The 18,183-nt window shown below is 32.0% G+C and overlaps 1 protein-coding gene across 1 annotated transcript; it reads right to left on the bottom strand.

Annotated features, from left to right (window-relative positions):
- Nucleotides 1-14,399: 14,399 nt before the first annotated feature.
- On the bottom strand, nucleotides 14,400-16,540 carry LOC107894547 (protein trichome birefringence-like 3). The gene is made up of 6 exons (XM_016819810.2): nucleotides 16,275-16,540; nucleotides 15,905-16,145; nucleotides 15,636-15,807; nucleotides 15,306-15,502; nucleotides 15,051-15,209; nucleotides 14,400-14,965 (listed from the first exon to the last, which is right to left on the bottom strand). Exons 1-6 carry the CDS (start codon nucleotides 16,468-16,470, stop codon nucleotides 14,638-14,640), a joined length of 1,293 nt encoding a protein of 430 aa, XP_016675299.2. The 5' UTR covers nucleotides 16,471-16,540; the 3' UTR covers nucleotides 14,400-14,637.
- Between the last annotated feature and the right edge of the window lie 1,643 nt (nucleotides 16,541-18,183).

The following is an 18,183-nucleotide window of genomic DNA, read 5'->3' as shown; positions in this document are numbered from 1 at the left end:
TGTACTCGTGTAACTCACTTACTTGGGTCACACAGCCAAACCACAAGCCCGTGTGTCAGGCTGTGTAAAACTGACTTGCAACCCGTTGAAAACTATAGGGGACACACGACCGTACTACTTGGCTGTGTGTCACACACGGTTGAGACACACGCCCGTGTCTCTGCCCGTGTGGACTAAAATAGGCTATTTTACAAGCCATTTTTCTCACCCTTTCAACATGTACCTATAATCCCTTTTTCACATATACATAAGCCCTCAAAAGGCACCAAAATCATACATAATCAAGCCAAACACATATGGTATAATAACATCCAACCAATATGCTCAAAGGCACCTCAAATGACAACATTAAAACATGTATAACCATGTACCCAATTTGGCCAAAATAATAGATTAACTTTTAACTAAGTTTGCATCATTACACAACATGTAAATCACTTACCAAAATATACCATTTGGTACCAAATGAACCACATAATCATTAGCATCAGATACATAAATGCTTACTATGGAAAATCACCAATTCACAACAAGTTATATGTTATATCTAATATGCACATTCAACTACTTTTCTATCTACCATCATTCAACCATAACAAGACATATATCAACCATTACAAAGCTACTTATATGCACCTTATAATATATATCATTTTACCAACACAAGACCAAAATGCAAACTAACCAAATGGTCATTTCCACGACCAAAATACATAGGCTAACATTAGCCAAAATACCTATGCATGCCATTATAACCTTAACCAAGACATCAACATCTACCAATGTAATTGTTGGATAGTGTGATAAATCTCCGATGAGCTTCCAACCCAATCGAGCTTCTGATATTCTAAAAAGTAAAGAAAAATAACTACGTAACCAATGAATGCTTAGTAAGCTCGTATAAACTTTTATCATATCTATCCATTTCAAATATGAAATTTATACAACTCAAGAATAATCATATACCGATATTACACGATTCATGAAGCCAAATTCATCAATTCACAAATTGAATAATTCCACAGCATCATTTATACCTATCATCCCTAACAAAGTAGGATTTTATAATAACTTTAAGTCTCTTTCAATTTTCTTCCTTTCATTTGTATGTCATTACTTTCCATTACATTTACTTTCTTTAGCTTAATTAACATCATCAATTAAACTCATCATTCCCTTTTTCATTACTCATTTCATATGCATAATACACAAGACACAAGCTTATCATCAACCATAGCCACATGCTAGTGCATTTAAATATAGCTCTTTTAAAATTAATCACATGATAAACCATTTCATAAGAATTTGCATAATTTAAACCTTACCACTTTTTCATGAGTACAAGCATATTTTCATTTGAGCACTTTCCATTTCAATACGACTTATAAGTAAACATAATACCATTCAACCAACAGCTTGGCACTTGCCTAAGCATCAAACAGCAACACATGTTAGCGTACTTGAACATATTTCACATAAATTCAACATTGGTAACCTTATTTTCTCAACTTGTCACACTTGAGTTCATTACTCGTCTCAACTTACATAATTACCATGTACCAACATATCAAATATATTCATTTATGTACATGTCATGATACATATCATTATCTTACCGTTTCATTATATACATATATCATGCATTTCAATATATCAATATATCATGTACCATCATTTCTATGTATTTCATGTATATACCTGTATTAGTTTGTATGGAACTCATATCGTCTCGTAACAACACATTTCTCCTTGAACCACTTAGAATAATATCGGATACGCAGGAAATATCGCACACTATGTGCCAACACATGGTCAAAACCATCTCTATCTCATATCTCATATAAATGCTCACTCTTGACTTGTCACTGGGTCTGCTCACACAAGCTGAAGGTCAAGATGTAACTATACGGTGCTGCTCACACAAGCTGATGAGTAACCGCAACACATGCTAAAAAACTTATCCACCGATAGAACGTACAGGACCAATACCCTAAACATGGTAACCCCTAATGACATGTCATTTATATCCTAAATATTCTTAAAGTTCAAACGAGACTCGATAGTCGTCGTGTTTCGTTGAATTTCCCTCGTTTCATTATAAGCCAAATTGTATAATAACATATATATATTAATTCATTTTCAATAAAATTTCATATAACATTCAATTTAATCAAAAATATACATAGTATAGTTCATATGAACTTACCTGGCTAAATTGCAAAAATACTAAAGTTCAGGGGTATTTTTGTAAGTTTTTATTTTCCTTGATTTTCCACTCAATCTTGATCTAAATTAATAATTTCATTCAATATATTAATTTAGACAATAAAATAATTCATTTCATACAATTTGGTCATTTTTGAAATTTTTACAAAATTGTCCCTAAAGTTTTACTTTTATTCAATTTAGTCCTTGAACCCAAAACATGCAAATTAACCTTTTTTACCCAAAATTGAGCTTATTCAAAATGTTCATGGTATCCAAAACAGCCGATTCATGCAACAATTTGACATCAAATCCTTGTACTTTTATTAATTTAACAAATTAGTTCCTAATCGAAAAATTCATTAAAATCACTTAACAAAATACTTATAAATATAAATTAACATTCCAAATTCATCATCTAACATGAAAAAATAGAAGATTCATCAATGGAAACATTCAAAATCTTCAACAGTTTCAAAATCGAAGGTACGGGCTAGCAGGACCTAGTTGCAACGATCTCAAAAAATACAAATGACAAGAAATTGATAGCTTAGGGGCTTACATGCAAGGAATGAAACATGGCAGAACCAAGCTTTATTTTTCTCCAAGTAAATTCGACTATGGTGTTTTGGAGAAGATGAGCAAAACAAAAAAATTGTTTTTTTTATTAATATATCATTTAATTATCTAATTTACTTTATTAACCTTTATAATATTTAAAAATTACAACATTGCCAAACCACTATCATCCACTAAAACATTAATGGTCTAATTACTATATAGAGACCTCCACTTTAAAGTTCTATAGCTATTTAATACCTTTAGCTTATAGAACACAACTTTTGCACTTTACGCAATTTACTCCTTTTTACTTAATTAACTATCGAAACGATAAAATTTTCCAACAAAACTTTAATACCACCTTAATTACACTCCATAAATATTTATAAAAATATTTACGACTCTTTCTATAAAAAATGAGGTCTCGATACCTCAATTTCTAAAACCACTTGACCTTAGGGTCATACCACTTGAACTTAATAAATCGCTTATAAAACAAAAATCACAATATCAAAAACCTTTTAAAAAGCACAATTAACTCGTAAATATTAAATATAATATTTATAAACTTACTTGTCGCATTTGGTGGCCCCGAAACCACCGTTTCCGACACCACTGAAAAATGGACTGTTACAAAACTAAAAGAGAAATTAAAAAAGAAATTCTAAGCTAAACAATTGATGTCCGTAATGTGTGAAAAATGAGCCTATTTATAGATTTTAGGTGGTCGTTGTCCTTAACCCTAGGTTAGTTGATGTTCCCGAGCTTTAAGTTTGATTGTGTGGACCAAAATGCCCCTAGGTTTGTGTTAATTCCTATCTAAAGTCGATGTCGCGACACATCAAGACCTGTGTCGTGACATAGAATTCAATATACTTTTCTTGGGATATCTCCAGGGGTATGTCGAAACACCCTTAAGTTGTGTCGTGACACTGAAGGTAGCCTTAGAATTTCTCCATTTTGCTCTTTATGTTGCAACATCGAACCCTCCATGTTGCAACATAGTGACCAGTACCGGTTTAATATGTCTTCTAATAGTCTTCTTCACACTTGGAAAGTTCATTAACTCACCCTTGAGCCTCATTCAACCCTTAAGATCAATAAAAGACTCAATTTGCACATTCTATTAACTTTAAGAAAACTTACAAAAATATAACTAAAACCTAATGATAATGTTTGTTTTCAAGCTCCTAAAGTGCAAAAATTAGTTTAATTTACTTCACCAAATTATGGCAGATCAAACTCCCCCAAACTTAAGTCATTGCTTATCGTCAAGTAACATCAACATAAACAAAGACAAAAACAAAAAATAGAAGAGATGACCCTTAAGCAAATAGAATGCAAGTATTGACTTTGGAGCATATGACTAGGCATTTAATATTTACAAATAACTTTGAAATGATGAATGATTTATTTGCCACTTTTGACCTCAAACATCTAAGTTCATTGCATTACAAAGTATATATGCATTAACGGCCTCACTTGTAGGAATCTATCAACAAATCATACAAGTAATTTGATTATCCTAGCAAAATACAAATAGAAGTTTATGTTACTTTTAATATAATGTCCATTCATGCATAAGGATATTTAGGTCACACAAGAATTTTTAGCTTGTAATGTTCGGAGGCTTAGGACAGATGTGGAATTTAAAAATAGTAAGCATCGAAATGGGTACAAACACAAAATTAGTTTTGCACATCGTATCAATCCCTATTATTTTCCCTTAGTGACCCTTACTCACTCAACGACTTATTTCTCCTTGTCTCACCTTCCTTATTTCTCCATATAGGAAATCATAGCATAATATAGTAATTACGGCTAGCCTACGAGTTTTTGTGCACTTAATGAATGTTTTTTTCTTATTCTTGTGTCTTTGTCACTTTCTTTTTCAATTCACCTCACTCACAAGTGCTTGTTTCTTTTCAAGAACTGTTTCTACTAGTATTGATTTTCTTTTTGATTTATTTTTTCATTTGTTCTGAACTTTTTAGGCTAACTTATAGTTCCTATATCACACCAATCCTGTTCCACTCTGTTTTTACAAAATCCACCATGATGTATCTACTTAACCCTCAGTACGTATGGCTAGACATCTATAATCATGTAGTTTAGGACTAAAGAAAAAGGGCAAATGCAAATTAATATTTCAAGCTCGAGTTTTGTAATGAGGCTCATCAAGAAGTGTTTCTGGGCTCAAAATTTGGCACTAAATGTGAGTAAATATAGGTTAGCTTTTTGGCTTTGGATGTGTTCCAAACAATACCTTAGGTTATCCCTAATTATCTAAATATGCACAAATTTAATCAACCAAACAAACTCAAATTTAGCCATTTATCATTCATACTAGCATGCTTGTTTCCTTGTATTTTCTATATCCTTTGGTATAGTTAATTGCTTAATACTCATTTATAGTGTAACGTATATAACTTAGTAGTCGAATAATCAAATAATTAAAATCACCTATTATCATGCTAAATTTATTTGTAAACACAAGCAACTTATGTACATGCTTCTAACCAATCACTTGCATTTATACAAGCTCAAGCACACAAATGACAAGAAAAATAAAAAGAAAAGCATAATTTAGACAAATTTTCTATGTTACCCCCCACATTTTAGTTAACAAATTATCCTCAATGTGTAGCCTAGAAAAGAATAATGAAATAAGTTACCTGATTGATCGTGGTTGTGTTATTTGCTATTGGTGGGTGCTTCCTCCTTTGCTTGTTGATAGTTCAAATATGTTGTTTTTCTTTCATGTGGGATTCCTACATAGAAAATCAAAACCAACCACAAAAAAACTAAAAACTGATTTCTATCCAATTCCTAAAAACAAAGTGAAATCATCTTTAATTTTAATACAACCCAGAACAAATTAAATTCTAATCATACTCATCATCCATCTCATTCCTTCCATCTCCCTCTTCTTCCTATTCATTATTCTTCTCTCCTTCTTCCTATCCGGATGGCATAGGCCCAAACATGCCTGACATGTAGTTAGGGACCCTGATATTGTTTTGCCTTACAAATTCTTAAAATATTAGCCCCGACTCTTTCATCCAGTATATCATCCAGTCCAATTTAGGATGACTATTCTCACCAACTTCCTGTTCAGCTCGTGCCAACCCTTGTGACGAAGCTAGTGTAGCCGTCGCTTCTTACTTTTGTTTGTTCCAGCATTTTATTTGTTTGGCTCAAAGTTCTTTGTACTGTTGGAACGAAGTATCATCAATAATACTTCGGGATGGTTTCAATGACTGCTAAATGGTTGCCATCATCACGCCTGCTCTTTTGCATAAGCCCGTCACTAAGTGGGGAAACAACACTCACACTTTTTGGCCACTAATACATTTCTTCATGTTTTGGTGGATCTATTTTCCAATACACACCTCGTGGAGTTTGTTGAATTCCTCGTTTCATGCTTCTTCTATTGTTCCCTTGAATATTTCCATTTTCTATTGCAACAAATATGATCGGGAGATGGAGTTTGTAAATAAGAGGAAGTGAAAAATTAGGTTTTTAAAGTTTAAAAAGGTTTAAAAAATTTGAAAAGGTTAGGAAGATTAAAAGGTTAAGAAGTGTTTAAGTGAGTAATGAGTTTTTTGGTTAAGAAAGGTGTGACTAGAGCGTTAAAAGGCAACCAAAACATGTTTTAAAACCATTAGATTGCACTATCGGGTTGGATCACCTATAGAAAATTGTAGCAACATCGCGACACAATGGTTCTGTGTCGTGACATCCCTGCCAATGTACTGACGTCACGACACATGGGTTTTTGTGTCGCGACACACCCTACAGATTGGAGAACTTAGTGAAATTATCTTCTATGTCACGATGCAGAAGTTCCATGTCACGACATTGAGGTGTTTTTTTTTCCAATTTTTAAATTCTATGCTGGGTGTTGCGACATGGGGTCGCCGTGTTGCGACACCGACTATATTTCAAAACAAATTTCCATCTTAATGATGTCTCTATCTAAAATAAACATATATCAAAGAAAATTTAGAATCTAAACTATATTGTTATTAAATATACAATAATATACAAGAAAACTGAATTTTAAATTTTCTTATGTTTTACTGTCAGATTCATGCAACAGTTCCACCGTCGTGTTCCCCCTTATGTCTCTTTCGGCATTTGTCCACCGGTCGTCATGTCCATTCATCCTTCTCCTCTTTTATATTTCTTTATACCTACTTTTTAACCCTGTATTAATCTCTTTATGTGTATCCCTAGATTCAAAGTAGTTGGATACAAAGGTGAATATTGAATGACACTACTCCCCTGATTTCTTTCGGCTTTCCTCACTTTGGTGAGATTCGCATTTGAAAGTTTCAGTTTCACCATTAATTTTCATTATTAACTCATTTTTCTCTAAAACAATAGTGGCTTTGGAGTTGGCTAGAAAGGTTCTTCCTAACAAAATGGGTATCTCCCTACCCTCTTTAAAATCTAAGATAACAAAATTTGTCGGGACAATAAAACTACGCACCTTAACTAACACATCCTCTAACACTCCCTTTGGTTGGACAACATATATGTCAGCTAAATGTAGCGTAATTTGAGTGTTTTTTAGGTCCCCTACCCTGATTTTTTCATAAATAAACAAGGAAATTAAGTTTATACTATCTCCTAAATTGTATAGAGTTCTCGGAAAATGAATGCTCTCTATCCCTATTGGTATTTTAAAGCTTTCCAGGTCTTTCAGTTTCTGGGGTACCTGCTTTCAGATAATAACACTACAAGACACATTGATGTTGACTTGCTCTCCTACCTTAACTTTTCAACGCCTAGACATAATTTCTTTTAAAATTTTGGTGTACTTTGGGGCTTTCTCAATTAGTTCAATTAATGATAGGTTGACACTCAACGTTTTGAACAAGTGTAGGAAACTTATAAACTCGTCCTCATCCCGTTTCTATTTCTTTTGTAATCTGGAAGGGAACAATACCTGTGTGTTATTGGTCGTGTCTTTTACTCTTTCCTCTAGTTTAGTTACTGGTTCGATGACCTCCTCTGGTTCTGGTCCCTGATCAGCTTCTTGGGGTTTTTCTGAAGAGCCTTCTGCATCCCCTCTTGCATCCTTTAGTATCAAGTTTGTCGGGGTACTTAAGATTTTACCTAAACGGAGTGCGATCGCTTTTACTTGTCCTTTCTTTTTTTTTGAGAATTTTTTCTATGTTGTTGGGTATGCCTGTGCCAATTTTCCTTTTAATACCTCCCATCATACTCATTAATTGGCTCATTTGGTCCTCTAGTTTAGTCAATGTTTTCGATGAATTAGTGCACTCAGATTGCACCTATTTTACTTTTGTTCTCATTCACTATATCTCCCCTTCGATTTGATTCAAGTGTTGACCACGTATACTATGGTCATTTGGGCTGGCCCTATCTTAAGGTTTCTGTAAATTAGGAGGTTGGTAATTAGTGGTCTTAGCTTGATTCAAATTATTATTACCTCATCATTGATTTCCTCCCCATATCAAGTTTGGGATATCTCTCCAAATGGGGTTGTAGGTATTTGAATAAGGATTTCTACCCCTATTCCCGATGTAATTTGCGTCCGCAGTAAGATTGTTGATGTAATAAAAGAGCGGTTTGTCTCCTCCATACACAGATGGTTCACTATTTGCAGATTCAATACGATTAATTTTGTCCATGAACTGTTGGTGTTTATCATCTTCTTGGATAGCTTTTACTGTAGTTAGTTTCTGGCCATATGTAAATCATTCAATAGGCCATATGTAATTAGTGATGTTGCCTCCCTAACAATGACGCCAACAACTTGATCGCCTCCGAATGTACTAACGTCCAGAGTGTGAATACTACAGTAAAAGATAAATAAATGAGGTGGTATCCGCAAGTATATGGGTCTAGTTGTAATATAGTTACAATAGAGTAAGTGAGTACTTCGAGTATCGTACCCAAAGAAGGCTAATGCTAGATTAATTTTAACCTAAGCACTAAAAGATCTAATTAGTACTCTAAATCAATTATAGTACAAAAACATAAATAAAATGGATTTTTAGGATTTTTATAGTAGTAAAATAATAACAAAGAAATAAATAGCAAGATATTGAAAAGTATAACTAATCAAATTTGATTATGGGTGATTAGCTTGCTTCGGTAATCCTCATCAACTATCGCTTCAGGTTACTCGTCAATCAACTAGTCGTTATCCCATCAGGATCTTTTGATCTTCCACTAAATAACAAGTCAGCAAGAACTACTTATTTTCCGACTTCATAGTCTAGACCGGCTTGGGGTGAAGGTGTTCACGGATAGGTCATATCAATTTTGGGTTAATTTCCACCTTGATGACTTCTAAGGTTTTCAGGCTTAGGTTTTAGGTTCTTCCTCTCCCAAACGACTAATCTGTTAAGTAACCCTATAAAACGGTTAATAAATCATACTTCCACTCGCTAATCCCTCATAGGTGGATTAGTTCCTTATGGTTTTCAGAAATAATATAAAATCACTATAAATAGTATACATGATAAATTAATCGAAAGTATAACGTTTGAGAAAAAGGTTGATTTGTATTAAGAATGAATGTGGATCCACAAGTTTGATTGTATCCACAAATCAAGTCTCTCGAGATAAAACAAAGAACAAACTGAAAGTAAATCTAAGTCCTAAGAAAAGAGAAAAACTAAAACTGAAATTAAAAGAGAAATTCTAAGCTAAGTAATTTCTGTCCATAATGTATGACAAATGAGTCTATTTATAGATTTCAGGTGGCTGTCGTCCTTAACCCCAGGTTAGTTGATGTTACCAAGCTTTAAGTTTGATTGTACGGACCAAAATGCCCCTAGCTCATGTCAAATCTCGTTCGAAGTCGGTGTAGCAACACATCAGGACCTGTGTCGCGACAAATGTGTTAGTATACTTTTCTTGGGATATCTTCAAGGGTATGTCGTGACACCCTTAAGTTGTGTAGTGACATCAGAGGCAGCCTCAGAATTTCTCCATTATGTTTCTTATGTTACGACAGCAAACCCTCTGTGTTGCGACATAGTGACCAATATCCGTTTAGTACGCCTTCTAATGGTCTCCTTCACACTTGTAAAGTCCATTAGCTCATCATTGAGCCTCATTTGGCCCCTGGGGTCAATAAAAGACTCCATTTGCACATTTTATTGACTTTAAGAAAACTTAAAAAGAACATAATTAAAACCTAATGATAATGCTTGTTTTCAGGCTTTTAAAGCGCAAAAATTAGTTTAATCTACTATACCAAATTATGACAAATCAACAACTATGGAAACCTTGTCTGACAATTTATTTTAATTATTCATCTCCTTGTATATCTATTTTATAATTGTTCATAATATTTATATTATGTTATATTATCATTTTTGATATATATGAATCAGATGGTTCACAGTTGATTGATTAAAAAAATAAGAAGTGTGGTAATGAGAAAGTACATGTGTTGTATTTTTCCATATGGAAAGGAAAGAAGTGGAGAATCAATTATGACTCATCTCCCTAAGTGATAGCATGATAAAAATTCGCGCCGGTTCCTACCCTGGCTGCACCCCAATGTAAACTTTATCATGTGGGTTCACTAGATCGGATTTCCTTTTAAAGACAACTAGTCATGCATGACTCTCAGTGAGATTGTCACAAGATGACTCACAAGTGAAAGTATGTTCATGATGGGTATTGAGTTAATGGTTATACACTTAAAATCATCTATTATTATATAGTTTCCCAAGAAACGATATTTAAGTTAAAGATGATGGCCAAACATTAAACGGTCATTGGTTCGTGTAGAGTCTTAAGAATTAAGATTCACGAACTAATTGGATGTAATCCATGTTCTTTGAAGTTAATCATAAGACCCCAATGCGACATGATTGATGGGTGTGAGAATGATTGTAGCAACAAAAAAAAATTCAAGGTTTTAATACAAGACGCATGCATCATACTGCATTATTAATTTGTTGCTGAAATAAAAGTATTTTCTTAACACAAAGATAGTAATTAGTGAATCTTTATTGTTTTTCAATTTAAATATGTTTCCTACTCCTCTTATTAGCATTCTTATTGAGAATAAATTGAATGATTCGAGAATGAAAATGAAACTTACTAATAGTTGTCAGCTATGAGAAACACAAATTTGTCCTTGATAAACCTTGCCCACCTAAAGCTTAGCCCAATGCGAGAAATCGCTAGAGAGGTTAGTTTACAACGATACCAAAAACAATTCATTGATACCTAGTAAAAGGCGTCGATACTTTTGTCATTAATTGAAAACATAATATCAATTTGGTATTGATTTTAGAATGAGTATTGATATTTTGAAAACTATCAATACTTGAAATCAAGACTTTTTGGCCTAAAGCAATACTTGTTTAAAAATAGGTTTAACATGATTGAAAATATTTATTTCAATTGAAACCATTTAACTTGATTTTATCATTTTTCCAATTTTGTTCAACTTTAACTTTTATTTAAGAACACTTTAATTTGTTATATCAAAACATATTATCAAATAAAGCCTAGTTTAACACTATTAACCAAACTTGAACTCAAGACGGACACACGGATCACCCAACAAACACAACAAACACACCAAAATAGTATGTGCTTAGCGCTATCAAACCATACTAGCACATAGTGCATCATCAAAATATAGCCGAAGTATAACACACACAATCTAATCCTATAACATGCCAACGGTATTCGACTCTACCCAAATAATTAATAGAGTACCAATGTTCCAATTACATATCATTTACATGTTCATAATCACAATTCATAGTCTCATATCATGCTCAATTATGTTATGTACATTTCAATTCAATTTTTGACATATTATCATCAAATACGAATTATTTCATACAAAAAATATAGGCTTACCTTAATAGCTAGATTTGCAACAATCACATATGTATAAATATATAAGTATATGCACATATATTTAATTATGTATTGAACTCAAATCATAAAAGTATAAACTGAATTTTCCAATACTCGTCTACGATTCTCGTCTTTCCCTTCTCTCGCTACAACTCAACGTCGTCTTTAGCTATGTTTGATAATTCAATAATAGAAACAATATCAGTTTACATCCAATTCACATTTAAATACATAGCCAACATAATTTTCATCTTATTCATTTTAGTCCCTATATTCAGGATACTCATATTTTTCAATATCTAACAATAGACCAAATTTCATTATCACATTATTTCATTAAGGACCTTATACTTCTATCTATAACATAATTTCATGATAGTTTTCAAATTATTCAATTTAGTCTCTAATGTTACAAAGTTATCTAACAAGTTTAACTTACTTTCTAGTTTAGTCCTTATCATAATATAAGCTTATTAATTATCAATTTCTTCAAATCAAGCTCAAAATAATCAATTTCTCTATAATGATAACTTGCTAAATATCAACTAACTGAATAAATTAACACATGGACTAGCTAGATCAAACTCCCATGATAATAAATCTATAAAAATACGAAGGACATGACTTGATTACCTTGATATAAAGTGTATCGAATTGTAAATGGAAGAAACTAAGTTTTCTTCCTATTTTCTTTTAGTTTGGATGGCACGAACAAGTGAAAGAGATGATGTTCTCTTTCTTTCCACTTAATTTATTACTTATATACATCATTAGTTGTTTTAATTAACAATTTAAACATGATTAATTCATTAACTAATGACATATATACATTTTTAATTATAATTCAAGTTAAGTGCAAAATATCATCATTTCCACTATTTAATATGAAGAAAATTAGTTTAACAATCAATTAGGCCCTCTAAATAATTGCTACATAGGTTCTCAAGCATTTCCTTAATTAAAATTCAATAGCGTTTGAATTTTTGCAATTTAGTCCCTAAGTTTTAATTAACGATTTTCTCAGCTAAATTACTTAACTAATTTTTAAAATATTTCATATTATCTTCGTAAATTTTCCTATTTTAGATTTACGAAAATGAGACTCTGAAATAGCATTTTTTGATATCGAGAAAAATCAGGTCATTACATGTTACTAGACTTCGTCAATAATTATAATCAATTATCATAGAATATTGAAATTTATCTTTATATCAATGATCAAATCTATGAATAAAAATCTAAACTTTTTCATTGACTAGATTCTCATTAGTTTGATTTTCATATAATTTATTTTGCAATATTTTTTCATATCCCCCAATTATTTTTATGTTACTTGTTTTTATTTAAAACTAAGATTATCATTAGTCTCGGTGGATATGATCATGCTCTTTATTATCTACAATATTTATATTTTTTTAGTATGAACATAAATTTATTTGTTTCAACATCCATCACTAAATCGAAGTAATTACGATTAATTAAATTATGACATTTTTTTTGTTTTTTTATTTGTTTGTTTTTTTTTTCGTTGACAAATGTAATGACAATGTTTTTTTTTTCTTTGTTTTAATTCAAATAAATTTAAAAGAAGATAAAAAAAATAACAATGACAACAGTCAAATAAAAACATTACGTTAAAACATAATAACAAACATTATTTAAAATAATATTTGATGGCAACACTAAATTAACAAAAAATACAACGAAATTATTTTTCATAATTTTTTTTCTTAGGCCCATCATATCAACAATTATAAGTCCATTTGGTTGTATACATATTGAGCTTATAGATATATATTATACTATCAATTTTAGAAAATCCATTAATTATTTTATTTCGAATCGAATTAATCTATAACTAAATTTTTATAAAATTTTTAATTGATTTCAGACTAAAATTAATTTCAGTGATGATTAACAAAATTAATTTAATTCGGTCAATTAATTCGATTTTAATTGAAGTATGCATACCCCTAATAGATAAATAAAAAGGAGAGGAGCATAGAGAATTTGAAACACAAATCATTATTATTACTAGATTATGAAAAATGCACAATGTGGGTGAAAAACACAAATATATAATAAATATATCTACAAAAGTTTGATAATAACACAAATGATTCCTTTAGTTGAAATGACAAGGTAGAGATGTTAAAAATTTTAGGCTACATTTGGTTTTAAGAAATAAAGAATATTTTTATTTTTATTTTTATTTTCTCGAAAAATGAAAAATATTTATGAAAATATATTTAGTTGAAATTTTTAAAAATAATTTTTGGAAAATAAAAATAAAAATATGTGAAAAATTAAAAAATAATAATAAATTTATTTTCATTGTTTTCACTAAAAATACTGTGTAAAAATTAAAATGATAAAACCAAGAGTTTTTAACTTTAGATAAATTGACCCTGATTTAACCTATATAAAAGCAAAAATATTTTATTTCCAGCCGTTTTTGTAATATTAAATTTGATATCTGGTTTAAATCCATATAATTAAAATTATTTATTTATTTTATTTGTGTTAGAGAAAAAAAAGTTTAGAAGGATGCTTTCATGTTTTCATTATTAAAAGTATTTTTTTTATTTCTATTTACCAATTTTTTTTTACTCTTTAAAAACTAAAAACTAAAATTATTTTCTGAAAAGAACAAGAAAATAAAATATGCTTTTAGAAACAAAAATGAACTTTAGTTTCTAAAACCAAACCCAGCCTTAGTTTAATAAAACTATCTATGGTGCACGCATGTAAAGTTGGAAAAATCCCCGAAGAAAAATTGTTGGTTCCCTTGCTTTAACAGTTTCCATTTCAGTGAAACATCTTCAGCGTTATTTGTGTTGAACCCAGACGAGAACTAATTGGAACTTACAAGTTGTATGACCTTCTCCGTAACTGGTTATAAAAAAAAATTCTTGAAAGAAAAGAAAATGGCTGATTGATTTGCTAAAAAAAGTAGTAGTAGATACAAATCAAACGGGGGGTTTTGCAAGAGACGAAATTTTACAAATGTGCTAAAAATATTCGATTCCAAGTATCAGGAACACCAGGCAGGCACCAATGGATGCAATCAGCATGGCGTCCAGGGTCTGCTTTTTCCTCATCATTTAAGAGCCTTCCCCCAGTCTCTGTATAAATTGATGAATGTGCGTCGACTCTGTACTCTGAGAGCTGTGTTATATTTACAACTGTAACTGCAACTTTCATTTTCTTCAGCACACCCGCCACCACACTCATCATCTCCTTGTCGGAACCACTTCCCCACAACTTCTTCACTGGCTTTGTTTCATTGAAACATTTCAGCCCATCTGTCTTGCCCCACTCTTCGCTTCTGCACAGAAACACATTAAATTGGAATTTTAGCAAATTTAAATGAAAATGATCTTTTTCTTCATTACAACCAAGCAGAAAGAAACCTTGTATGGATAGGGGATATAGTTGTGAAGAAAACACGGGTCTTGTTGGGATTTAAAGTTGAATCGATCCAGTTAGCCCATGTCTTCAAACCTATTTGGTAGGCAACTGCTGTATCCAGCTCTGCGTAACCTTCATCGCCATTTGCAAATGAACCCCATCTGTTCGTAATGTTACTTTCGAATTAGATGCTTAATTCACAAGGAATTGCTTGGTTAAAACAGATTAAATTGGTTTGACAGAGACAGACAACTCACAATGTCTTGAGTCTAAGCCCACTCATCCACCAAACGTAAGTATTAAACGCAAGTATATCAGCTCCTTCCCAGTGTTTAGAGTGCTTGGCAACTGAATCAACTTTTAGTATTCTTTTCTTCGGATCTAAAACGTCGATATCCGTATTGGATTCAATAAGAAACGGGGCCCAGTAAAATTCAATCGTTGCATTATATTCCTGGGAAAATAAAAATAGTGGGAAACATTAGCTTTTTTTTTTTTTCTGACGAATTTACAGCCTTTTGCTTGACATTCAAGCGAAGGAACTTGAAGTCTTTCAAGTGTTAGAGGCGTAATTAATAGTTTAATACCTTGGCTTTGAAGACAGAATGAACTTTTCCTCGTTTCATAGACTTCTTTTCTGGAGGTATAGTCCATTCAACCATGCAAACGAAAGACTCCCATTGATTCCTTTGCAGGGAATCCCCAGCAAAGAGTAGCCTCTTTCCTCGAAGCTTTTGAAGTGCAAGTTCTGGATTAAATCTACATAGACGAAACATCACACAACATAAGTAAACTAAAAAAACAACTGGTTTCAGTTCCATGCATGAACGAAAAAAAGAGAGTAAAATATTGTTACCTAGGCAAGTCACAGTCCTCAGGCTGCCACTCCCAGTGATGGTAGTCAAAATCAAGCCGACCATTTTTGACGCAAGAAAATTGCCTGTCCAGGTATGGACAACTTGTATCTGTGTATAATGGCTTGATAGAGCGGTTGAACACCCACTTACCTTTACCAATATCGCACTCTTCAGGGTCAAACTCGAACCTGTCATCGATTTCGAGGATTTCTACGTTCTCCTCTGCCGTTCTATGATCATCTGTTGGACAATGACAGTTCAATATTAGAATCTTTGTTTTTTTTTTTTTTGGTTGGGGGGGGGGTTCAATATTAGAAGACTGAGCAGGGAAATGATTTCAATCAGTAACTTAGCTATATAATAACTTACTAGCTTCTACAACAGCACCTCTTCTAGCACAGGACTTGGATTTGAGAATATAATTTGAAGAAAGAAAAGTTAAGCTTTGTGTATATAGAAGAGCAAGGAATGCAAAAGCGCAGACTATAACTGTGATAACGGAAAGAGGTAGCTTTCCTTTGTAAGTTTTCATCATTATGGCTGAAGGAGATGCCGCAAAGCTCATGGTTGGAGGGAAAGCTGAGAGAATTGTTCTCAACGGTTTGAGTTGGTGCTAGATGACAATTTTATAAATTTTAATTTTAAAATTTAAAATTTATAAGTGTTTTTGAGTAGGAGTAAAGCTAAAGCTAGAGCAAAGTATGGTTGAGGTTGGGGTTGGGGGCTTTGACATCTTATTTAGGAAAAAATATAGTGGGTGGTTAGAGAATAAGCTGAAAGGCTAACATCTTCGGCCTCCTCTTGTCTTCTCCCCTGTGGGGGAAGCTACTTCATCTAAATTACCATTAAATTAACCAATTGGGTGTGGTTGCCATTAGAGCTGATCATGGGCTGGGCGGCCCAGCCCGGCCCAAAGGCCGGCACGAAAAATGGGAGGGTTTGGGTAAAAATATAGGCCCGAAAAATAGGCTTAGGCAAAAAAACGAGGCCCGTTTAGAAAACGGGCCGGGCCTCAGGTAAGGGTTTTTTGGCCCGGACCCGGCCCGGCCCGGCCCGGCCCAAATTATATATTAATATATATATTTATTTTATTTTTAATTATTTTAAATTTTTAATATAACCATTTTTTATTATATTATTATTTTGTGTATTGTTTTAAGAATTGTTTTAGTATTATTTTTATTTGTTTTAATATTTGTTTTTATGTTTTTAAATATATTTGATTTATTATATTTTTAAACTTTTTTTATTTAATGAAATAAAAAAATTTAATATGGGCCGGGCCGAGCCGGGCTCGGGCTTAGCAATTTTATTTTTGACCGGGCTTGAACAAAATTTTAGGCCCATATTTCGGACCGGACCCAACCCGAACCTAGTAGATGGACCTAAAAATTTATATGGACCCGGCCTAAACCCGGCCCGGCCCGACCCAACTCGGCTCATGATCACCTCTAGTTGCCATCAAGGCTAGATAGTTTTGAGTATTTTCAAATTTCAATACGTAGCGGAGGGAGAATTAATTATGGAACCACTGACACTGAGGAATGTTATCTCATCTCTCCCCTTTGACTTTATTCCAAGTGTTTCTTTCACATACGTTTACTGACGTTAGCAAGTTAGATATTTTGTAGTTCTTGTAAAATTCGAATCCACAAAACTAAAATTGGTGGATCACAAATTTATTTTTAAAATTGGAATGAGTTTATTCCAAATTAAATCAATGCAATTATATCTGAATTTAAATTAATTAAATTATTTTTTAATATCTAAATTCGTTAAATATTCATGGGATAATGTTACAGTTAATACATAAAATATCTAATCTAATACTTGCATTTAGAAAATATCTAATGCAATATTTGAACTATAAATTTGTATATTATTTAGTAATTGTATTTTTATAAAATATTCACTGTGGTACTTGCATTATCACTTATGTATTATTTAATGCGTACACTTTCATAAAATATATAGTACTTGGAGTTAATACACTTGATAAATACTAAATTAACAAATAAAATTTGACATGTGATTTTTTTCAAATCATTAAATTCACATGAATAATATAACATTATGCAAAAAGTTAATAAAACAAAAAATTTAATAAAATTAAATTAAAAAACAAATAACTAAACCTAAACATGTCAATTTCATTTCTTGAGATTTTTCTTAGCAAAAATTTGAAGAGAAAAGTAGTAATATGTTCGAGCTTGCAATTATTAACTCAATTTTCTTTTTGAATAACTTGTTTTCAATTATCATGAGATTCTTCAAATTT

The sequence above is a fragment of the Gossypium hirsutum genome, chromosome A13 (genome assembly GCF_007990345.1).
Source record: "Gossypium hirsutum isolate 1008001.06 chromosome A13, Gossypium_hirsutum_v2.1, whole genome shotgun sequence".
Lineage (NCBI taxonomy): Eukaryota > Viridiplantae > Streptophyta > Magnoliopsida > Malvales > Malvaceae > Gossypium > Gossypium hirsutum.
Note: the sequence above shows the minus strand (reverse complement) of the source record. Positions and strands in the feature narration are given on the sequence as shown.

Excerpts from the sequence above, each read along its gene's own strand:
- LOC107894547 (XM_016819810.2), bottom strand. The coding sequence starts at position 16,470 with ATGAGCTTTGCGGCATCTCCTTCAGCCATAATGATGAAAACTTACAAA. Across the intron at positions 16,146-16,274 it reads AGGTGCTGTTGTAGAAGCTA|ATGATCATAGAACGGCAGAG; the intron begins GTAAGTTATTAT and ends ATTGTCCAACAG. Across the intron at positions 15,210-15,305 it reads GGGCTTAGACTCAAGACATT|ATGGGGTTCATTTGCAAATG; the intron begins GTGAGTTGTCTG and ends CATTACGAACAG.